Here is a 24,569-nt window from a genome sequence, read left to right on the forward strand (position 1 = left end):
GTTCGAACAGGAGCCTCTGCCTCGAAAGCATACCATTCGAGCAGGTCTCGCAGTAGTAGGCTTCGAATTCACTGTTACCGTCGTGATGCGGTGCCGTGATCTGGAATGTCTGGGCGCACACCTGGCCATTGGCTTGGGTGAACAAATTATAAAGCGAGGTAGCGGCGTGGTTTGGTTTGAGGACTGTATTCTGTGGAGAGGATACATTTTGCATGTGGTGGTTGTAGGCAGTTGCCGCCACCGTCGCCACCGAAGGGAAATTGGGCATAGGAGGAAACAGCCGAGAACACATCGACCGTGTGCCGTAGGGTAATTCCTCTAATGGACGTGTTGTGCGCCGGAGCTTCAGGTGCGGGTTCGCGCGAGGTGCGAAATGTTTGCTCGAAAGTCGACAGATCCTTTCTAAATAATTGCCATCGCCTCCGGGACCGCTCGAGGAAGGTGCTTTACAGTGGAGGTGGTGGTGAGTAGAATGGATGCTGAATCTTTTAGTCACCTAGTATCATAGGCAGCTCGAGGGAAGCCAAGAGCTCACGCTTGGGAAAATACAAGAAAATGGCACAAATCCGTCCGTATCGTCGGCAGCAGGGGTGGGAAAATTTGTGGAAAACCTCGGAGAAAATACGTGTATGTGTGTTTGTGTCCCCCACAAAAGGGCAACCAACTGTTCCCGGTTTGTGGATTCAGTTGGATGGATCAATCTGTGATGTGTGCGCTTCGCCTGGCCTGACTAGTGATGTTGCGGTCGGTATTTGCCTCTCGCGGACCACTCTCAAGGGATGTGGGGGGTGGGTGCTGGTCTGCGGGCATCACCATCGGCATGTGGTGTGTGGTGGTGTGGTGCGTTCCATTCGAATGCCCATACACACAGTGCAATCCGGCAATCGTGGGACCTTGGATTGCTTGGATGCCTTCCGCCCGACCGCCATGACCGTCAGGCCGCTGTTCACCGCCTGCGGCGTTCCCTCTTCTGTTGTTCGCCAACCGACTACCGATATCATCGTGAACCTTCTCTGCCTACTGGCGTTTGCTACTACCAGCTCGAGTTCCGGGGTGGGGGACTCCCGCCCAGTGATAACGATACGATGCGCCCAGCAGAGGGCCGGCAGACAGACAGTTCATCAGTCGGTCGAGCGCGTCGCTTGGTTTTGCATTTGCATTGCGACCTCAGGCATTGGCCACCCGCGGCCGGGGGGCTTCAGCATAACGAAGCATTCACTTCAAGCTTCAAGCACAACGAGAGGATATCCGGAATCGTACGATGATGCATGCAAATGGTTGAGTTGAAGCGGCCGTACTTAACGCGAATATTAGATGTCATTAGATATCGCATAATAAATGGCAACCAGTTCGTCTTAATAAGGAGAGAAACGACTTCTCACCTTACCCTCTCTTGGGGGGGAAGTCCCCCCGGTGTTACACGGTGGTGGCGTGTCTTTTCTGCCACCAGCAACCAGGTGCATTGTTTTCCAGCCAACACCAAGCTGCCAGCCAACACACTGCAGGAAGTGAAGGAAAATGGATAACCACCCAGCGACCATTAAACAGACCTTGAGGACGGAATGCGCCGTGGTCTCTACACGTATACACACCTGACTCGTGGTGGAAAGGGTCCTTCATTCACTTCGGTTGCGCGGAAATTCGAAAAATGGTTCAAAGGAAATGGTGGCTCCACGGGTGTGATGATGGTGATGATTGTGATGATGATGGTGTAAGTCCTCATACAAAGGTCATTCGGTGGCTGCAACGGAAAGCGAACGAGCACAAAACCACAATTGCACAACCCAAGTACCCCGTCGGCCCCATCAGCATCATCTGCGTCAGTGAAATATGCTTTGCGCGAACATCAGAAATGTAAAGAAGTTTCGTGGAGAGTGGTAGGAGGCCATTCGCGAAAATAAAAACCGTGCTGAATGACCTGGCGCCAGATCCTGGCCGTGCCGGTTCTGGCCATTTCTTCTTTGATACGGTGTTACGCTAGGGTATGGTAGGGCACCACATACCTTCCCCCCCTTTTTAGCCTAATTTGTGGCGCGAAAGTGTAGCGTATGTGTGTGTGTGTGTGTGTATCGCGGGTTGCTGCGCTGGATCATCATCTGGTCGACGCTTGAGGGGTAGCGAATGTTTTCAACGGAATATCAAAAAATAAAAAAGATCCTTGGAAGGTTGAGGTACGTGTGTGTGTGTGTGTGTGTGATCACGACCATCACCATACGGTGCATAATAACGCAGGAAAAAGGAAAGGGAAGCGATGACGGGGATATGAGAATTGTTTGCGCTTCGATAGAGGTAGAGAGCTGAGCAGAAGTCGTTCCTGTTTCCCCTTGGGTTTCAGTTCACCAACGGGGATTACAACTCCTGCGGGAAGAGTGGGTTTATTATGTTTGTACCCCCCGGGGTGGTGGTGGTTGGTTTCATGGTTTGCGGTCGCGGTGGTTGTTGTGAGGCGCTAAAAATGACGACCAATTTCCCGCCACAAACGCGAGAGCGCGGGCCCGCGATGATCCATCCATGGGTATGCATGCAGGTGGTAACACCGGCGGAACCGCTTTTCGCTTTTTGGCAATTGTTTCGGCAAAATAATTGCGAAACTCATTTCAGTTTCCCCAGCTCGGTGTGTGTGTGTGTGTGCGTGGTCTGAATTCGTCGACAGGTTACACTAATGAGGTGTTTGAAGGATTTCGTTTGTGGTGCGATAGGTGGGACGGGGAGTAGAGATTAGCTTACTCAACCACCACCCTCGAGTGGCTAATTTGAGTGTTTTATTATGAAGCTGCCATGTTATTAACGATAAAATGATGGTAATTGCTGGCAGTTTAATGGAATGTAGCTGTGTGGATGTGGATGTGCGGTTTGAATTGTTGCAAGCTTGTACTTTCGGCTTTAATCCTGTGTATTGTGTATTCTATTTCATTATTCTATGCTACATCCGTTGACCATCACTTCATCTATATTGCAATTTATCAATCCTATTAAGTGGAGTTCACTAACTTATTTGTCTTGTTGCCTTAATAGTCGATCATGAGGCTTTAGTGTCATTGCTTACTTAGGTGTTGGAAGAAATTCTGCAATCAAATCTGTACTGTTACTCGAATAAAGTTTGACCATAAGTCGGATATCCAAGGAACCTTTGGCAGCAATGTTAGCCGAAGTGGTCCTCTGAACAGACGTAAAAGTCTTTCATAATAGTTTGATTCTGTGTCGCAGAACACCAACACTGTAGTTTATAGGCACATCAGCGAAATGTTTAGTTGTAGTTCCTACCGGGCCAACAGGAGCAGAAGATTAATGACGCTCCATTTCTTATCACAATTTCCGTGAATCGCAGCTCGCTTTCTCTTTCTCTTGCTGCTTTCGGTCTCGAACCTCTAATGACGTATACATTACAACACAATCGACAATCGTTTGCCTGTTCGTCAGTTCCGGAGTTCCGGTAGTTCTGGGACGGTTTGCCGGACCGGCATCACGTTTCAGAAACGCACAACTTTACGGTTTATCGTTTAATCCCGGTCTCGAGACCGGACGCCATCGAGTCTGGTCCATTGGTGAATACTGCTGACTGCTGACGACCGGTTGTCCAAAAATGGCTACCAAAAGTGTAGCACTCGACTCGGCATCTCTAGAACTTTCGGGACGTGACACGAACCCACCGGGAGACGAGCATCGCATTTTCGCTTGTCGCTGCTGCTGCTGCTCGACTCGACTGCGTGCTGGTTGAACCAGAAAACTAATGACGGATCGTTTCATTTCGTGCTTCTTCTCTTTGCTCTCATTACAGACTAGCAGTGATATTAGTTGTAGCGGAAAATCACGTCGGACCCTGGTGAAGGAGCGAAAGAAGAACTCCAAACGAACGAAAGCTGGTAAGTAGAACATGCAGCGTGCAGGACGTTTGGCAGGACAATTTCACAATTTCACCGCCAGCAGTGGCGACTGACTGCATTGGCCGGAGCACCGAGAAGAATCTGAGCGGCGGGGAACCATTTTCGGGCCAGGGGGGCAACACAACACAGCGTTCGCCTTATCAGCTGACGACGGTGGACGGGCCAATTTTCACGTTTCACCCGTAAAAAAACAGAGAGTGAACCAGAATGTTGATGCGGTTCGGTCTGGACAAATTGAGGCCGTGCCGTGAAGTTGCGATTGCAGGCACTGCACACCAAGCTGCCTGAGGCAGCGGCTGTGCCATTAGTGCCAGTGCGCTGTGCCGTCGTTCGGTTCGAGTTGTTGTCCGTGTCGCTGATGGAGAAAGTAAATAAGAGGCGCCTCAGGGCGGAGAGTCGAGGTTACGAGGCAGTTGACCGAGGTTGGCTCCTTCGCTCCAGAAGATCGATGGCTCGAGTGAATGTACTGGACTGGCATAGTGTGGTGTGTGTGTGTGTGTGTGTGTGTGTGGGTCGTTTTGACGTTGATGTTGCAAAACTGCTAGAGGAAATGCCGCCAAAGAACGTGGAACGTGGCCAGGAAGCGAGTGTCGAGCCAGCAAATGACCAGCTCGATCAGCTTGCCAGTTCGCTGGTTCGTCGGTTTTACTTCAAAAGAGAGGATAAATCAAAATCTGGCGTAGGTGCGCCCCGGACCCGGACATATCGATCTGGAATTAGCTTCGGGGCGGTGGCGTGGAGCGCAATGTCATAGTTTGGCGCACGGAATATTTATCTTCGCCTTCGTTTGACTTCGTTCGGAACGCTTCCAGCTGTCACGCACGCAGGTACGATGAAGGTGCCGTGATGCTCCCATAACCCGGGCCGCGCTGATGCGCTAGCGTCTCGAGGGAAATGATCCCCTTAGATCGGTTCGAATATTCGACAGCTGCACAGAAGGAACGCCTGGGAGTTTGCTGGTGCGGTGCAACCTTCTTCTTCTCAGCTAAACGGTTCCCAGAAAGGAGGGTTCCGAGGAAAACGAACCCACACAGACCTCTGTACGTGTGTGTGTTTGTGTATGTGTGTGTGTGGTACAGGGGTTGGACAATCGCAGTTTCTCATGGTTACGGGTGAGTTGTGCCAGCAAAGGACTCCGGGAGAGGGAATCGGAATTGAATAAATGGAACGCAAGAGAAGCGAATAGCGAGAGAATATTGAGAAGCTGAAAAGAAACCAAAACCAAAGTGAAGAAGCAGCAGAGGGAGAAGAAGCGGCCGCGGAGGAAGCAAAGCGAAAATCCCAGGATCAGCAACTTCCGGTTAGCAAGAAAAAGGGCACGGGTTTGTTCAATGGATTCATTCCGGCGGATGCACACAGACCAGGGCAGGGCATGGCATGGCAGGGCAGGGCAGGACCGAGGTCCCGTTTTTTGCGTCTCGATATTAATTAAATGGCTACTTGGAGTCGGTCACAGAGAGGCAGAAAGAGGGAAAGAGAACCCCCGGAGAATATTCCCGTCTCAGGATAACAGCCCTTAGGTTAGACGTCGGATTCTCGGATCGTCGTCGGTCGACGTTCGCTTTTTTTTTTGGGTTGGACCAACCGGGTACCATAGCAACGCAAATCATTAATATGGGCTTGTCGGTCGGTGGTCGGTAGGTCCTTTGCTTCACCCATTCTCCCACTGGCCCATGGTACGGTCCATGTCATCGGCAAGGCAGGAAATGCGGAATGCTTTGCCATGCCGTGAGAAGCAATCATCAAACGGGGGCCAGTTCCGGCGAAGGCGCTGAAACGAGAAACTTGGAGAATGGAACATTTTTAATAACACCGCCCCGCCCTGCCCTGGCCTAGCCCAGCAGCAAAGGTCAACTTCTTCGGGCATTCCCGATTTGGTTCGCATACAGAATGAAGGTCTATATCCCTTCCGGTGGTCCCTTCCTCTCTTCTACCTGGACCAGACCGCGTCCGATAGAGACCGATAAGCGTGGCGTTGGAACCGTTGCTAATCAGAGAGGCAGAATACTGGGATTACTGCGTGTGTGTGTTTGTGTGCGCGTGTGGGAGAAATTCACGTGCCCCAAAGGGATTTATGATATTATGTACTCTCTGTCGTCCTCATCTCTTCTGCTTCATGCATTTTTTTGCGGTTTGGAGAAGCGATTTGTTTTGATCTCGGCATTGGCATCATTCGTTCCCTTTTTTTATCCAGAAGTCGGTCCTTAGATCGAAAAAAACAGCTCAAAATCCTCGTACCCTTTTGGTCCACGGGCACTGACTTGGCCTGTTGTGACCGCGACCTGATGGGGGACGCGCACTGGGTGCAGTTACCTGGTCGATTGAGTTGCTGTTGGTTGGTAGGAAACAAGGAATTCAAGGAATCCCAGTCCCCGTTTGTGCAGTCGTTAAAACCGACGGCGGCTGGTCTGGATGGAGGAAAAAGGTCTCTTTCCCCCAGAACCAGAACTTCGAACTCGAAAAAAAAAACAGGTACGCGTGGCAGCAAAGTCGATCGGTCGGTGAGCGCAACATGGTGCCAATCGATTGTCCTCACTTTTGGGGTGTCCGTCCTTGTACGTTTTCGGTGTACGTGTACCCGTGTGTGTGTTCCCGGGAAAGTGGAAAGCTCCAGACGACCGTTTCCGAGCGTAAGAATTGTTTCCAGTTAAGAAGGATGGTCCCAAAACGTTGCACTGTATCTCGGATGGAGGGATGCATTCGGTGTGCCAGGTGTCGGCCGTCCCGGTCGGTGTTGTCCTTGCGTGGTTCTCACGGACGAAGTAAGGACAACAAAAACAAAGGTGTTCTTTGCGTCTAGCAACCTCTGGACGTCCGACGCATACAAAGTCCTGCGCTGTCAAAGCAGCATGTGGTAACTAGATTCTGTTTTCATTTTTTCCATCCCGTTGGGTCCAAGCATTCGTGTGGACAATTCGAATGAACGAATCAGAGAAGATGGATGGTTTTCAACTTACCGGAGGAAACAAGTTTCATAAAGCCACCGCGACTTTGGGGTGGGGGAGCCTGGTTGAAAATGGTTCGAAAAGCTGGAAAAGTGACTGAAACCCCAGCTCGTTTTCGTGTAGAGAAAGGATGCTTTGATCGCCCTCTGCCTTGGCTTTGCTGCTCTTCGAAGCACATCACTTCATCACCTCACGAAAGCAGCGGATGAAGTGATTGATCCGGGTACACACACACACACACACACACACACACACACACACACACACACGATCCCTGCTGGTGTTGAGATGTGTTGAGAAGGAGCCGTGAATCCGTGCCCAGTCCCATCTCGGTTCCGCTATAACTATCCGGCTGTTTGCTGCTTTTTGTGCGCTATGAGAATGATGTGGGAACGTGCTCCCAGTGCTGCTTTGTTCTGAAGGCTGGTCCGAAGGACCTCTCTGTAGCAGACTGGCTTCGGTTCGGTTGTTGAGTCATCATTGTGCTGTGCTCATCTAAATGCTACGACGCTCTGACGTATTTTCGCACCACATCCTAGATTCGGCTGACTTTTGCGCCTTTCTGACATAAGTGGCATTTGGAGATGAAGTTGCTAGCTCCAGTTGGAATAGTAGCTAAGGTCTAGGAGGCTACGCTTGGACGTCTTAATAGCGCACTGGTGGAGGGACTGCTCCATAACACTATTGTTCCTCTTGCCGGAAAGTTGGACAATCAGTTTAAAGATCAGAGGCTTGACATTTCGAAACGAAAAAAGAAAGTGAAGAAAAAAAATTACGAAGCAGAAATGTACGGAATTACGAAGCCATAGCTCGCCTAGTTATTTTTATTTCTGAGAATTCCGTCCCACTACCCCCATCCCCCCGAAAGTTTTCCATTGAGGAATTCTAGAGAATGAATTGAGCAAAGGTCATTTGGTGCCGTTCCTAGTTCTTTTGCTAGCCACATCAGGTCAACTCATTCATGGATGAAGCGCAGATGCAGCCGCAATCTGGAAACGTCAGAGGACCGCCCTCTGGATAACGTCCAACCTAAGTTGGGGTTGCCAGCTAGGGCTAGGGCAGAATTCAATCTGCGCTCGATCGATCTACAACCTCCTCGGCCTCCCCTCTCATATCCATGGCGAGTGAGCAAATTGGAACCAACGGACCATCCGTACGTGGTACCAGCAGAGCTCGTGGTAACAGCGGTTTTGACGAAAAGCCAAAAGTCAAATTATTGCTTGCGGTCCGCCGACTGCTGCTGCTGCTGGTGGTGGTGGTGCTAAGTCTGCGACAATGTGCCAAATGCCACAACCGATTCTAGGTTATGGTTGGCCCGTTGCCGACCGGCTACCCTGTGTTCGGTGTTCGGGAGCGAAACGCTGGTCGCCGGCCATCGTAACCACCAGCGTTGTTTGACTAATTAGCCACAGTGGCCAGCCAGCCAGGACTGGAGCGGGTGCGGTCAAGTTGTCCGGAAAATTCAATTCCAATGCCCAGACCCTTTGCCAGCTAGCGACCACCATACCATACCATACCATACCGCGGTCCTTTCGGTTTGCGGCCCCGACGTGGAAGGTCCTAACGACCATGCGGCCAACGTGACTACCGCACGGAATGCTGCCGCTAAATGAGTTAGTTTGGTGCGCAGCAGCAGCATTCGGACAGGGGTAGAGAACGATGGTCGGCTGGAGAAGGGTTTGCGAGGACAGGGAGAACCCATTGGGCGCCTGGTTGTAGTGCTTGATGATGGTGGTCCACGTCTGGAACAAATTAAAAAGAGTTTAAAAATTAATTTGTTTCTTTCGTTCCATTACAAAACTCCGGCAGCCAACTTTGACCTTCTTCTTCCACTCCTGGACCCGTTCGTTCGACTCCCCGTCCCCGGTCCGGCTGCTCACTAATTGTGTCCGGGTGTCGGCCCGGATGGTTCTTGGCCGGCCCTAGCATCGGTCCGTGGGCGAATGATGTGATGTCACAGCCACACACTCGAGCATTCTCGCGACCCTCGCGGACTGTCGCGCGCGCGAAGAGCGCAGAATAACTTTCCCGGAGTGGCATTACTTCATCGGTGACATTTCTGCTCGACGATGAAGTGTTGGCATGGTTTGGTGAAGGAAACCTTCGAGACTCCTCGTGGTGCTCCTTGTTGCTGTTTCCACCTCTTAAACCACCGCTACCCATTCTCGTCCGTTGGAACACTCGCACTTGACGACACGACAGGGTACCGCATCACCGCATCACCCGCCCGGGCATGGCTTTCAGTCTTGAATACAAAGTAACAAAATGAAAAGCAGGGAAAAAGAGATCGGGAAAAAGGTAATGCAAATTCATAATGTTAACGAGAAACATGCAACATGCACCCCACCGGTCGACCCCATCCGGCTTCGCTTTCGTGCAGCTGCTGCTCGTTCCGAATGCAACACTTGGCCCGGAAGCTTCAAGTGGTGGTGCTGATGATGACGCTGGAAAACTACATTCTACAGCATAAAGCACCAAGGTTTAGCAGCGCTAGCGCGGAACCCCGCATGCTGAAGGGGGAACCCTTTACTATCTGCATGCTCGGGACCGGGAAGGAAGGCGGAAAAGTTTAGCCACTCACTACGCGCACTACTCGCACTCGCGGGAGCGCCCGAGGAAATTGGAGCACTAATATTTGAGCTTTTTATGAAAATTCAAATTAGTTTCAACGAACGCATTTTACGTCACGGTATTACCTGTCCCGGGTGGGGGATGAATATAGATACGAGCTTCAGATTTTGTGGGGCGCAACTCACTGCGAGGGGCAGTGAGGTAGCAATTTGCAAAGGTGTTTAAATGATGAGCAGTTTCGGCAGCATATTAGATTAACTGTATAGGTAGAACTTCAATTCCACTAGCTGCATTGCCATAGACTTTTAAAGGGAATAACTAAATACCTGCGTTGAAAGGGACGATAAAGTTAGTTAAGTGTACTTAGGATGGAAATACAATCTAGCCATACCGTCAAGGATATTGAAACAATTTGAGCTCGATGCGAAATGTATAAAATTACAGCTTACTAGATACAAAAATTGCAACATTCGAAAACGCTGTAAAAGTTTCAATTGTTCGTTCACGGAAAGTTGTCGTAAATAACTCAAATTTTAAGAATGAATTTAGATTTTTTCTATATGTTTCGTTTTGAACGAATTATGGCCTTGAGATTGCAAGTGCTGCTATGTCACCTTACGGCATTATAGTCAAAAAAATCTTTCACCTTTTCTTTCGATATTGTAGTTTTTCCGTTCACTTTCTGGGCGTTCGTGAGTGCCACATTTAGGTGTTGGAGGGCAAGTACTACTAATGCTTTTACTGCTAAATTTGAAGCAATCAACACATTTCTATTACTGTTACCAAGCATAGAGAAAAATGCGTTTGCATGCTTGTAAACATTAGGATGAGTTATTCTTGGGTATATTTTAAGGGCACTGTGTTTTATAGTGCGGCAGGAAAATCTGTATGAAGTTTGTTGCATTTTTTATGTCCAACCCTGTATATTGAAATATTAAATAATATTCAAAAATATGACGGATAGGTCCGACATTTCAGCATTTATTATATCCCAACCTTAGTCCGGATATTCTGGAAGCATCACAGCAGTACAGTCTGTGAATAGTTCTAGATCTTTTATCTTTGGATCAGATTATTAAAAAAAAACATGGCGAATAGCCTGAAGGGACTTTAACTCTACTTGGATGATGCATCAACTCCTAAAGCTTCTTCGTTGACCAACAAGCTTTGAGACGAAAATGTTGCAAATGGTATGCAAACCACTGGTTTCGGTTTCCGGACTCCAGTCCGGATGCTCCTCAGTGCCCATAATTTGAATTCCAGTTGCCACAGCTATTAGGGGAATGCTGAGCAGACCGTTCAGAGCCGGTGCATTGGACATTCCACACCGTGGCCGGTTAGTTCTATTCCTTTCCAAGTGATTCTTCGGTTCATCCTTCGGTTCATCCTGCGAAACTGTCGTTTCGGCTCGAAGGACCACCTCACCATCAGACCATATCAACCATAGTGATAAGCGAGCGAGTTTAATCCACCACCACCACCACCAACACTTTTCCATTTTCCGATTATTTTTTGCTTTATTCCTTTTGCAGAGAAAAAAGAAAAATCGAAAGACACAGCGAACGAGAAGCGACTATCGGCGGCCAAATCCTCACCCTCGCCCACCGTCAAGTGCGTCCTGGTTGGGGACGGTGCCGTCGGTAAAACCAATCTGATCGTGTCCTACATCCAGGATCGCTTCATTCCCCAGTACGAGCCGACGGCCTTCGACAAGTACAACGGTAAGTGTGCTCCTTCCCTCCATCCCCACCCCCCTGACAAGCAATTTCCTCGACCGCCAGCTCCCCGGGCTCAGCTGTTTTAGTGTCGAAAGATTAGGTTTTTCCATTTCCATTTCCCCGGTCACAGCAATTGGTGTGAAGTGCCGAGTTGCACCAGCAGCAGCAGCAGCAACGTCGCCAGGCTTATCGCTTTGGGTCCGCAAATCAAATCAACGCTATTTCATTCCGAACCGCCGCTGTATATGTAGTCCCCTTGGGGAGGGAAGGACCCAGCACTGCATGCCAGAAGGAGGACACCTTCCAGTGGTGGCTCTCGCTTGGCGCAGGATGCAAATGCTTACGGAAGCAATCGAGCGGCCAATGGAGTGGTGCAGCGGTGCAGCGGACGGGAACTAGTTTTCCCTTCGATTTTCCGGTTCCATAATATTCACCCTTCCACGAGAGATAGAGAGAGAGCGAGAGAGCGAGTGAGAGAGCGAACACGAGACATGCACGGGACTAACGTTCATCGGAACGGAACGAAAGGCATCATCTTCCTCAAAGCGAGCAAACTCCGCTCATCCCCATATAGGGGAGCGAACGACTGACCGAGGGGCAGGTCCGGTCTCTGCTCCTAGTCTGGCCGTGGATTTGCCGTTTTTTTTTCTGCAACTGCGTCAACGAGGCTCTAGGCCACGGTGGTCCGTATAGTTGCCGGTTGGCCGACGATTTCGTTATGCCTCGGTGCCGTTGGCCATCGCCATGTTGGCCGGTTGGCCGGTTGGCGGAAGCCATTTACACGCCACTCGGATGCTCCGGAAGGGTGCCACGGAGACCATTACTTTCATCACTATTTCACATCCCGGCCAGTCAGCGGCGGCGGCGGCGGCCAGCGTTGCCAAGGGGTTGGTTTTTAGACTACTAGATCTACTACTAGCAGTCTAGCGACTTCCAGAACGAACACCACGCAGAAGCCCACGGGCACGGTCGCTTAACCTGCCCTCTGGTCCCTTTGGTGTGTTGTGTGGAGCTTAAATCCCGGGCTCAACAGACCGTGGCGTAAGCTGACCGGGCCGGAGTGGCATCATTCGCTTTGGATTTTATTGTCCTGCTGCTGCTGCTGCGAGAAGCGAAAGGACATCATCTTTCCCCCGTCGGTCGGCAACAGCGCCGTCGTCGTCGTCGTTGTCGGAATCTAGCCCCAAGGCACCAGTATCCTCGAGTGCACTGCAGCCTGTCATAGTTTGTCTGTCCTCGGTGCGGGGTACCAGCGAGTTTTCCGGCCACGAAGCCTATATTCATCACATTGCAGAAGAGGAGAGAGAGAGAGAACGAGAGAAAGAGGAATGGAGGAGAGACCGGCCGGGGGAAAAGTGTAGGAGGAGAACAAACTAAAAATAAAAATCATTATAAACTATCTCACCAACGGAGTCCCGCCCGAGCTAGACGAGCTAGTTCGTTGGCGGAAATGAAAGCCAGCCACACTGTGCTGTGTGCCCGGGCGTCACGGCCACTGCTGCTGGTGCCGCGCAGCAAACACGGAAGCACGGAGCAAGGAGCTAGAGCTGCCAGACCGGTGCATGTACATAATTTTTCCTTTACTTTATGACAAATAGCCCATTAAGGAGCTGCTGCTGCTGCTGCTGCTGCTGCTACTGGCCATGTTGGTATAGTAGCATCTGCTGCGTTGGGCTCGTATGCTCCGGTGTTCAACTTCCGGCGCGCGCGCACACACACACACACAGTGCACTACGTCACGTGTTTTAACTAGTTATCACTGCTTTAGAGGCCAGCACTTCTCTCGTTTCACGCGAATGCTGTCGCAAAGATTACTCTACTGCATCACACGATGGTTTTTATTTGTGCTGCAGCAGACGCAGTATGTGTGTGTGTGTGTGTGTGTGTGCCTATAACTGTCCTTTCCGATTACATAACCCATTTTTAATCATCTCTTGCCCAAGCCCGGGGTCCTGGTGTGGCAGTTTTGGCTGTGTGCAAATGTCAAATGCATCGAAGCACCTTATGACAGTACAGTGCCTGCTCGGATCTACATAATGCCTGCCTAGGTGCTGGCTGCGTATCATCGCAGTCAAAAACCTCCCTTCATCCCCTCAAGCTGGCAGTCTGCAGGTCGATATCGAGGTCAGTAGGCGACGCCGCTGGTGCCCGGTGTGTGCGTATCCCGTTTGATCAAACAATTCACCACCCAATGGGATGGGAGGGAAATAGGAGATGATGCCCGGTAAATTTTTAATTACAAACTGTTTTTCCCTCGCTTCCCTCCCCCCCTCCACCTGCCAGCCTTTCCCCTGGGTGCTTTCACGTGCAGCAACGTCGCCTCCCCCCTTTTGGAGTGATGTTTTCACATCCCGTGCTGCTTCAAACACACGGGCGAACGAAATAACGCGAAATAAATAAAAGAAAAACAATAATGGCGAACCACCAGCAACCAGCATCATGCCCGCACACACGCACGCCGCGGACAGACGGGCGGGCGGACGGGCACGCCAACATGTCTGGCACCGGCCGTTGGCGCGTTTTCTTCGATCATATTGGCACATTGACATCGACCGGCGTGCGCTCCGCAATGCCTAGCGCCACAAAGTCTCCGCCAGCGCATTCACCAGACCGGCAGCAGCAGCAGGGAGGGTGGTTTCATGGCAAGGTGAGGGGGGAGCAGCAGCTCCACCACCCGGTGACCGGTCGCACTGGCGCTAATGTGGCCTGCGTTGCATACATATTCATAATGCAATCGCTTGCTGCATTTTACCTCGAGGCCCTGGCACGCATGTGGGATGGGATGGGGTGACTCCGGGTGGGTGAGGGGTGAGCTTGTTTTTACATGAGCCCATCGAGCCCATGCTCGATTCCGCCCACCTCTTTACCGAAACCGGCGACGATGATGATGATGGTCGGACCGCCATGCGTGTGAATGTCAATTTTTGCCTCCCCTTTTTTTCTGCCCGGTTTTTCGCTTACTTTTATACCTTCAACACTTTACCTCCCTCCTTTCCTTTTCCTTTTTATGCATCCATTGCACTCACTGGTGGCCACGCGATGCGCACGAACGGAGTGGTGGTGAGTCCTCGGTGTGGTTTGGAGGACGGATGATGCCCAACGTGAGCGGAACGGAGTGCGATGCAATTATGCTCGCCACGGAGTAGTTGCTCATGATGCCCGTTGGTAGCGTATGCAATACGTTGGTTGGTAGTGGTGGAAGTAGTATGAAGTGTTCTTTTTTTTTCTATTCCATCAGCCCCGCTCGTCAACCATTTCCTAAAGGCCTAAAGCCACAGCAAACCCACAAATGCCGGTTGGTTTAATTATGTGACCTCGTGCTTTTCCTTCTCCTCATGCGGCAAATCTCATCATGGTGTTATCGTTCTCGCGTCGGCCATCTTCTCTACCCTGGCAAACACGGATTGTTCAGTGGGATTGCAATTAAGGAAACGAGGAAAATGTTCATTTCCACCGCAAATCAGTTTTGACACACATCAGCAGCACTTGCTACTGACGTACTTGCAATCAAGGATCGAACTTTAAACCACTGCATATTGAACACCGGACACTTCAAACAGTTTTCGATTGTTCGATCATTCGGTGAGCCTTAACCACTACGAGCTGGCATTCAACCTCCCGGGAAGCTGTAGCTCCGGGGTAGTATTAATTTTGAACAAAAGATCAAACCGCAGATGGAATTACGCATTAACCTGATTCGCGGAAGCCACCAGCGCTGCGCTAAAGTACTTGCGACTTTACCTATAGCTATGGAGTGTTTTCGAGTACAGGTACGTTTAATATGTTTGATTGATGTTACTGTTTACTCCACCGCTCGGTCCCAATATGGGGTGAGTTCGGGCAATCGATCGATCAAACCATAAGTGGGGAACCTACATTGCATTCAACTGTTAATGCTATTAATAGCAGAAGCCAAGGGCAGATGATAAAAGGTAATAAATATTGGCGAAAAAAAACTATTCCGATATACCGCGCTGCTACATTTCATGAGGAAAATCCGGCAAAAGGTGAAGACCCATAAGTCCCGTTGTGGTTAAGCCCTCAGATCTCTATTTGAGACGACTCATGAACACATCGCAGATTGACGCTTTTGCGTAACTTGCAACCACCGTTAGCTACATGGTTTTTTCCGGACTCTGCAGCATCAGAACACCGTTTCTGCAGAGCTTCTTCGTCAAGTGTGAAGATGGCTATCCTCTGGGAGCGACTGCGGTCCTCCGCGTGCAGAGCAGCGCGTGAACTGAATCCGACAAGTCGTTCTTCGAATTTGAAGATAACAAATATTTGGAGAGGCCAAACATAGCCATAACCCCCCAATGGGGAGGCGGCAGCTCCCCATGGAGTCCACGTTGACAAGCTGCCGGGAACTGGAGGAGCTGACGACGCTGAGCGTCCTTGGCAGGTCGGCCGTTTGTAACCCCACCGGGACCGGAGCCACACGTGTCAACACGCCCGGGTAACTCAACTGTTGGTTCGCTTCATGGACACTGGCAAGAAGGAGAGGGAGGAAAAAAAAGCACAAGAGATACGGCCGATGTCGCAAGGACACGCTTGCCGCCGCCTCGAATCACAGTTTGGCAGAGATTGGTTGGTTGGTCCGTTGGTTGGTTGGTTTACTATTCGATAAGGACACCCTGAAACGTGATATATGGTGGCGGAAAATTCTTGTGCAAACAGTTTTTTGACACCTTCACAGCACGGCCGTGGCCAGACGAGGATCGACGGCGACAAGCGCAGTGACCGGTGAGGAGAAGGGAATAGTGTTGCTTCTGGAAAGCACTGGAAGTAGGTCGTTCGGTATCGATTGAATCCGCGTCCGCGTTGTAAAAGGATGAGGATGAATTTGAAGCAGGGCGCACAAGAAGCCCCGAGAAGATACAGAGAGACTCCTTTGATTGTCGCGTGGTTACTACAAATAAAAAAAAAGCGAAACATACCTTTAGAATCCAAATGAAATTCTAACGTACACCGCGGTACGTCATTCTCAGCACGCGTTTTGGTCATGCATCAAGCATCCTGGTGCTGGGGTGAAAATGATAACCCGAGCTTGTTGATGATTTCTTGATAAACCCGGTACATCATAAGCACCCACGCACCCATATCACGCCACGCATTCGCAAGGAAGCGTCATCTCAAGCGTCTAGAGCACGCACGTACAGTACTCCCTCCCCCCAAAAAGTGACGCAAGTGTCACCGTCCGTGATGTCTGCGTGCTGCTCTGCGGAGCAAAGGAAATGCGCGAAATTGAATTCAAAATCACGTCCGCACGCATGAGGCTGCTGTGGATGTAAAGCATACATACGGCGAGATGAGATTAAATGTAAACAGAATGAAATCAAAACCGATTTGTCAAACATAATGTTCCTCATCATGAGCATGCCCCGGACCGGTGGATTTATTAAAAAACCTTCCCGGGCGTGTGCTGCTCCGGTGGCGGCGGCGGCGGCGGCCGGTCCGTGTGCTGGATTTTTAATGATCAAGATTTATCGACCAATTGCCGGGAACCGGTGCGTCAACCGCGGAAGTGGGAAAAACAAATCCCCACCAATGGAATGCTCACCACACAACGGCAACGACGACGACGACGACGACGACGACAAAAACAAATAATGGCGCCCGGGATCGCGCTGGAGGCATCATTTCATCTCTCTTGAGCTGGATGGTGGTGGATCGAATGGCGGATCGTAGGCTTGCTCTGCTGCTCTCCTCTCCTTCCTCGCTCGTTCGCCATTTTGGCTACCCACGTCACGTCGTGACGACGGACGGACTCGGATATTGATAAGACCGTGCGGCGTCGATTCGATGAAGGACCTGGAGAGACCGCAGGGAAAGAAGCGAAGAAGAATGATGTATCCCCGCCCAAGGGACCACCAGCAAACCATCTCCCGATGAAAGGTGAAAGGCGACCACGGCCAACAACAGCAGCAACGGGTAAACATGGTCAAGATGTATCGATAAGCGGGGAGCAAAGATTAAGACAGATGGTCTGTTGGTGGTTCGTTGATTCGTTCATATATATATATAGTACCTCTCATCCGTGGCGAAGCGAAAAGCGAGTCCCTCAATTTCCCTGTGCGCTGTGCCAGGTGAGAAGAGGAACAGAAGAAGAAGCGGCCAGGGGATGCGACATCAAGTGATTTAGATCGCGCGCGGTTCGTCCAGGGGGTTCTGATGTTGTTTTGATGTTTTGCGGACCATTCCGTTGGCAGGCCGGTGGTTGCCTCATTTCGTGGAAACGGCATCAGCAACAGCAGCAGCAAGGACTTTCGATAGTACAACGGATGAGAAAGTGAGCCAAGAGCGTTTCAGAAACCCGCAGAGCGTGATTGTGGTGTGCTGATAAGTTCTTCTTCGGTGACAGCAAGACACCGAAGTAGCAGTAGTAGGCGCTCGGAAAAGGTTGCTTTGGGAACGCCGCCAGCTGTTCTTGTGCGTTGCGCCCTATCAACAGTAGTAAGCCTTGGATCGAATGATGCCGTGGCAGGGACCATCGCTAGGCGTACGGTACAGGCACATGGCCAAATCAATTACTTGGCAAAACGCTTCTGGAAAAGATGCCCTAATTGACTCGATGCGACTCGCAGGTTTCTCATTCTCTCCAAATGATTTCTACAAGTTCCTCGTTAATGTCCGAATGAGTGAGATGATGAAATGGGATTGAATTGGGATCATCATGGTCGGTTGTAGTGTCCTTGGTTGACTCAATCTTTGCCGGATACTCTTGATTGTACTCCAACCAACCCACCAAACGTGCACTTCGTAGATACACGCTTGGTTTAAAGCATCAAAATCCAAGCCGGATCATCAAGTAGCCTTTGCCCTCGAACGAGCACACAACCTCAATTTTGGGTTTCGCTAGATTGACGTTCCAGATTGACAGAGCCGTTGGACCTCCTAGACCATCAATCCGATACCAAGTGCAGCCGATGCAACAAGAGCTGTGGATGCACCGGTCTCGGATGCACTCGGTGAAAATCGGACAAAAAGTAGACGGACCTCTGTGGCCTCTACTGTCGCTCGCTACTGCTATCACACACTTTGACATTTTGTGAGCGTGTGTGTGTGTGTGTGTGTGTGTGCCGGTAATCTTTTCTCATCAATCAATTTGCATCGTTGCACCCGTTTATGCAAACACAATTTCCAATGAAATGTCGACCGACCAACCGACGGACGATGCCCCTGCTCCGATGGTGATGCCGAGTGATCTGCATATTTTTCTACCTGTCCCAATCGGTTTGGTGTCGGCGAGACCCTCCGTCTACTAGCCCGAGAACACTTCTCGTTGGCTGTGGCTGATGCGTAATTCAATAGCCAATAGATCGGTGGTGATCGGGTATGGTCAGCACTGGAGGAGCTGGAGGCCTGCAGTCGACACTGGAGTATCTCGATTGCAGCAGCAGCACTCAACCGAAAGCGGTGACTGCGGTGCATGCCAAGCAAGTGCACTCGTTGATGGTGGTGTGCCACCTAGCCAGACTACCCTGGCGATACTCCAGTGTGTGTATGTGTGTGCAAAGTGCGGGGTAATTGTATCGATATCATTCTCAGCAAACCGGAGGAGCCGATGCTGATGATGATGATGATGATGTTGCTACTGCTGATGCATAGCAATCGATTCTCGCCCAGCACTCGACTACGGATCTGCATGCAATTGCATGATGCTGCTGCTGTTATGCTGCTGTATCGATAGCCCGTGGATGAAAGGTTACCATAGGCATAGCGGATAGTGAATGCATGTAGTACGCCTACAAGTCGAGGGTCGAGCTCAGCTCAGAAGAAATACGATTCTCCTCTCGTTCACACACACACACACACACACACACGGACAGCATAGAAGACGCCGGATAACCACCGGGACTAAACTCTTATAATTAAGATATCACGTATTAAGTTGATGGTGCTGGTGTTGTGCTATACCCTATCGGTTGGTTGTTGGACTACATGCAGCAAAGCTGCTGCTGCTGCTGTTTATACCCCCACGGTCGTAGTCTGAACGTTGGCTGTTGAAAAACCGGTCTTCCCAGCATTCGAAGGACTACACGCTGCTGCTTCGATACGTGGCGCTCTAGACGACGGTTGGCGCCTCATGTGTTTACGCCCGAACCCACGCCTCAATTAGCAGCTGCTCCTGCAGCGTGTGTGTGTGGGCACATCGCATAAACCTTATGCTTCATGTTCTGGTCATGTTTTGCCTCATTTGCTGGGGTTCTCGTCGTCGTCGTCGTCTCTTTTGCCGTACTTTTGACACCGACACCGTGAAAGGCATCCATGGTTTGCGCTGGCACGCCACACCACGCCACGCCGCCACGCCAGGTCAGGTCTGGCCAGGCCAGGACCGCAGACAGTATGTCTGGCACGGCGTTCAGTTTGCATTTCTGTGGGCTGTGGTGTGTATGTTTTTTTGTTCGTTGCTTTGGTCGCCGGCTGGACAAATCGATCGAAGCGGCAACTTTCGGATGCCAGCGCTTGGCGTGGAGGAAACGGGACCAATACAGGTTAGTTCTTGCTGTCCCCTTTTTTTTTAAAGGTTCCTGGCAAAGGTAGAAGCTCTCGTTTTGAAACAGACAACGTTTTTGGGGCCGTTCATTCTTCGATATCTTGAATCGATGACGGGATGCTTTGAGGGGAGGGAATAATGTTCCCTTTTTCCCGCGGCATCGATTTCGTTATCGTGATAAATCGCGACTTGGCCTGCCAGTTGTGACATCCACGAAAGGTTTTCGTTTTTTCCTAGAACCGCGCCTAATGTCACGGACACGGACGTTTAATAATGGAGGCCAATCGGGATCGAGAAAGAGGCAGCAGAGAGAGAGAGAGAGAGAGAGAAGAAAGGTGCCGCGTATAATGTGGCCAGAGACACCGAACCCAATCTCGAACTAAACGACCCTAGACGTAGACCCCTACACCGGCACCTGGCTGTGCGCCGTTAGATAGCAGCCGGCCTGCTGCGTGCTGATGCACCAACCTTCCTAGAACTCCGTCCGATGGTCTCGCGCTCGATAGAAAAGGTCACCATACCGACGGGGTTGGCCTGCTTCGCACATCCTCCGGATCGGATCGTTATTCAGATTAAAATATGAAGTGGCTTTTGGTCGCCGCATTTGGTCCGGCCGTTTGGTCCTAACCAGCGTCGTGGGACAAAGGAAGAAGGAAAAGAAGGTGGAGAATAGTGGATGATCGTAACCGTCCGATAAGGGCGACATAGCTGAGATTCACACCGCGCTCGTCCCGTGGCCAGCCGGTCGTTGTTGGCATTATTTTATTATCAGTCCCTCCCGCTCCCTCGGGGGCGGTAATTGGAGATAAATTTTAAAATTGATTTGACAACGGACCGGACAGGACAGGAAAACGCACGGCTGGCCAGTGACAGCAGTAGACTGTGTGAAGTAGACGGTGTCAAGACTTTCTTGCCGAAAGGCAATACGGGAACATCTACATTATTGGTCCGCCATGCCAGAGGGGGGGCAGCAACTCCCGCTGTCGTGGCTCTATGTAAACCTATGTTTACCGTTTAATGCTTGAGTTCGTCTGAAGCATTAGAAGAGGGTCATCGGGAGAATCCTGGAAAGGAAACTCATCCATTGCAAAGGAAGATTGGAGAAAGAGTTGAATCCCAGTATTCAACCTGTTCCTGTCACTGTGGCCCTCTTGAGACTCGACCATCTTCTGGTCACTGGTCACGAACGAACACAGGTACAGCACGGCACGGCACGGCACTGACATCCACTTGAACCGGCATCCAGCAGCAACAGCAGCGTCGTCACTTGAATAGCTCGCTTTTTTCTTCCTTTTTGTTGCTGCTGCTGCTGCTTCTCCTGGCCATCAGTACTGAGGCCTGAAGAAGGAAAGAATTGGACCAAATCCTGCTCCTCACTCCGACCGGCATCCGGAGACTTGGACTGGTGGGGTCCAAGTGGCGACTCGGTGAGTTCTTGAATTGATGAGTCCGGATCTTGGATCTCGCTCGTACCGGATACGCCGCTGAATCCTTATCACCCTCCGGCAGTGTTGTACGGCAGTTGGACAGTAAGGAATACAGACACACACACACACACACCTACACAGCACAAGAGAGACTCCAATCCATGCTGCTGACGATTCCCCCCCAGAGTACCATCATGAGCGTTGGACTAACCAAACCATTCGTTCTCCATTCTCTCCTCCTTCAACTGTCATTCCAGTGGATGTAAACGTGGACGGACGACCGATCTGCGTGACGCTGTGCGATACGGCTGGCCAGGATGCACTGGATACGCTGCGGCAACTCTGCTATCCCGGTACGGACGTTATCCTGCTTTGCTTCTCCGTCGTCCGGCCGGAAAGCTTTCGCTCGCTCGCCACCAAGTGGGAACCGGAAATCAGCAAGCTGAAGGGTGTGTCGGTGGTGCTAGTCGGGACGCAGTCGGATCGGCGGAACGACCAGGCGACCATCACCGGGCTACAGGTATGTAATGCTCAAACGCTCCCTTATCCAATGCCCAGGGCTTTGCGTTGACTGGGCGCGCGTCTTACAAATTGCCTTATTATCTGTGTCTCCCGGCGCATTAAGTGAATTCCTTGGTAGTGCTGCACCGGGAATCGTATCCGTTGTTGGGCCTACGTTGCGTTTGCGTTGCTTCATTTGCATTTCCCCTGGCCCAGGTTCCGGTTACTAATATTTCGATTCCTACTTTCCTTCCTCTTCTTCGCGCAGGCACAGGGTGAGAAGCCGATACTCGTCTCGACCGCCTGGGACTTTGCTCGTAAGATTGGCGCCAAATATGTGGAAACATCGTCACACAAGAAGGTAACTATCGACCACCATTCGCCCGACGCGCGCATGAGCTAGGAATAGGGACCACCTGTCACTATAAATCCTTCTCCGAGTCTCTCCGTCTCGGTGCCATTGTTCCGCGGTGCGTTGACAGCATGTGTACGTGCGGACGACGACGACGACAAGACCTTCACCTTAAACACACCCACCAAGGTCAGGCGTGTAGAGTGCTGGGGCCGGACAGTACCAAGCGCTGCTAGACCGCCATGTGGAACAGATGGTCGAATGGAAGGCTCCAGCCATGTATTACCTTTTGAGCAAGGCCCCTTTTTTGTTTGATTTATTGTCACCGGACCAGGCCGTAGTGGTTGAGACTGGTCGATGGACGGGGTGTACGCCGGTTTACGGTGATCCATATCTTTGCCGGTTCCAGACCGCGCGAGCCTTGCTACGACGACGACGACGACGAAGGGTCCGGAGCGCAATGAACTCCCCACAAGCACCGGTTTCGGTGTACCGGCACCGGAAGTTCGAAGGTCAACTCGAGCCCCGGCCTCGTTTGGTCTCGAGCACCTGTTCAAGGTCCCAGCACGGTTTCTAGAATTCTGTTTTCTGCTGGCTTGGTGGTTGGTGACTTGTTGTTTGGTTGGACCCAAAACACAGTAGAAGCCTCTGCCTCTTGTTTACCGTGTCCCGTGGGCCTCTCAATCGACCTGGCCTGGTAAGCTGCCCTGACAAAGTTGTTTATCCAAGCACAAGAGCGTGGGCAAGCTGGCAAACAGCGATTTACCAAGCCGGTGGACTCTGCAGCTGACAGCGGCCAGGAAAAAAAAACAGTTCCCGGTATTCTCCGGGAATCGGATAGAGGGGGTGGAATGGGTCTACGATTAGGGCTGCTCAGCTGGCCAGTGTCACCAGACCACTGGGTGTCTGCTGCGTGTTAATATCCTTCGCCCCCCGTTACGCCATGTTTTGTTTATCTTTTCTCATGAACACGCACATCATCGTGGGATCGCAGGTTGAAAGGGCGGCTGGCCTACCAGCTGCTGGCTAACCGAGGCCGTGCGTTTGTTGTTTCTTGCGACAGATGTCCAGTTGATTAGCCTGTCCGGACTATTAGCTACCGAATGGAAACATCATCAACAGAGTCCCCCCCTTCCAAAACGGCACGAAGACAGCGGGATAATCAGGGCCATCTAGATTGTCGTTCAATTGGAAGCCTTTGCTATGCCTGCTTTGATTAAGAATATGCTAATGAGGTCCTGTAGCTGCGTTAAGACATTGCTGTCAAGCTGTCCTGTCTAATACTAATATTAATGCTCGCTCTTTCTCTCTCTCTCTCACTCGCGCTTTGTAGGAAGGCATCAAGGAGGTATTCGATACGGCCATCTGGGACGCATTGCAATCAAAGGAGTTCAGCAGGCGGAAGCGACCTCTCTGGAAGCGGTTGTGCTGTTTGACCTGCTGACCAGACCGATGCTCGGCGAATCCTACCGTGCCGTGCCACCGGTTCACCGGCGATGGTAGTGGATAGTTGCTGAACCTTCAAGACTGTCTTGTGTGCTGAACGCAAACGCGAAATAACCTCAAAACACGAAACCGAAAGGACTCGACCGGGGAGGCGATAGTGAATAGCTTTGAGCCGTTAGCCGTTAGATGGAGAGATAGACAGAGAGACCCGCGGACAATGAGCAGCAGTAGGGTTTAGATTAGTATGTTTTTTTCTTGCGAGGAACAGTCTATCGTTATTGAAGATATGCCGCAGAGATAACTGAATAGAAATTCGGCAAAAGTATTATGTACTATCCCCTCCTTCATTCGTGTAAATCAAACAAAACGAGAGAGCAGCTGGCGAAAGGAAGACGTTCCGTAGAAGCAGTAGAAGAAGAAGGAGGTGCTTTGTAGTGCAAACCCCTCGCCTCACGCCAATTTGTATGTTAACTTTTTTACTCAGAGATTATGTTTTGTAAGTTGGAAAGGCTCCGTACGAAATTGTACGATCGATAGATATGCTACGATAGGGGGATTGATAGAAGCAACGGGATCGAATATTGAGAGTGATTGTTGGAGATTCAACAACAACGACAGCAGACAGTACCTAACTATACCACGTTCGTCACGTCGATTAAAGTCAATCAAATGAACTCACACGGACGGTTTCTCGCCCGAGTTGTTTGTTTAGCTATTCCGAACACTTCCCAATGGATGGCCCCGCCACAAAGGAGTCCACGGTCTTCGGGAATGGATTCACCCCAAACACGTTTCCCCCCCAAAAAGGTACACCATCGTATCGGTGCCACTTTGCATCGTTCCGCATTCTGAACGATAAGGAATTGAGATGTTCCAAACCGGCGTGGTGAACAATAGGCCACAACAACAACTGCTTACCATTGTTCCGTGCCATTCCGGGCCCGTATCCCAAATGTCTCCGACTCTGCGTGTGTGTGTGTGTGCATGTGTCCTCTGTACATCGTTGCGAAACTCCTCTTCGCCGAAGGGATTGAGGAGGATGAGCGAGGTGTATAGGTCCATTTCCGCCGCACTCTAATGGCAACGCTCACCGTCATCGTGGGACCCCAAATGCGACACAAACACACAAGGAATCGATCTCATTTGCATTTCCTGTTTGGAAAGCAGTGCCCGTATCTAAGGAAACACAGGCTACGGTTACGATGACAATTGGATGTGGTCGAAGTCG

The 24,569-nt window shown here is 50.9% G+C and overlaps 1 protein-coding gene across 1 annotated transcript in view; it reads left to right on the forward strand.

Moving 5' to 3' along the window:
• Nucleotides 1-24,136, forward strand: part of LOC125949140 (ubiquitin carboxyl-terminal hydrolase 36) — a 38,785-nt gene extending 14,649 nt beyond the window's left edge. The window contains exons 3-7 of the mRNA XM_049675890.1: nucleotides 3,779-3,863; nucleotides 10,933-11,121; nucleotides 21,300-21,562; nucleotides 21,812-21,904; nucleotides 23,229-24,136. Of these exons, the coding sequence (XP_049531847.1) occupies nucleotides 3,779-3,863; nucleotides 10,933-11,121; nucleotides 21,300-21,562; nucleotides 21,812-21,904; nucleotides 23,229-23,339 (741 nt within the window). The 3' untranslated portion in view covers nucleotides 23,340-24,136. The remainder of the gene's footprint in view (nucleotides 1-3,778; nucleotides 3,864-10,932; nucleotides 11,122-21,299; nucleotides 21,563-21,811; nucleotides 21,905-23,228) is intronic.
• The last annotated feature ends 433 nt before the right edge of the window (nucleotides 24,137-24,569 follow it).

This window comes from Anopheles darlingi, chromosome 2 (assembly GCF_943734745.1).
Source record: "Anopheles darlingi chromosome 2, idAnoDarlMG_H_01, whole genome shotgun sequence".
Classification (NCBI taxonomy): domain Eukaryota; kingdom Metazoa; phylum Arthropoda; class Insecta; order Diptera; family Culicidae; genus Anopheles; species Anopheles darlingi.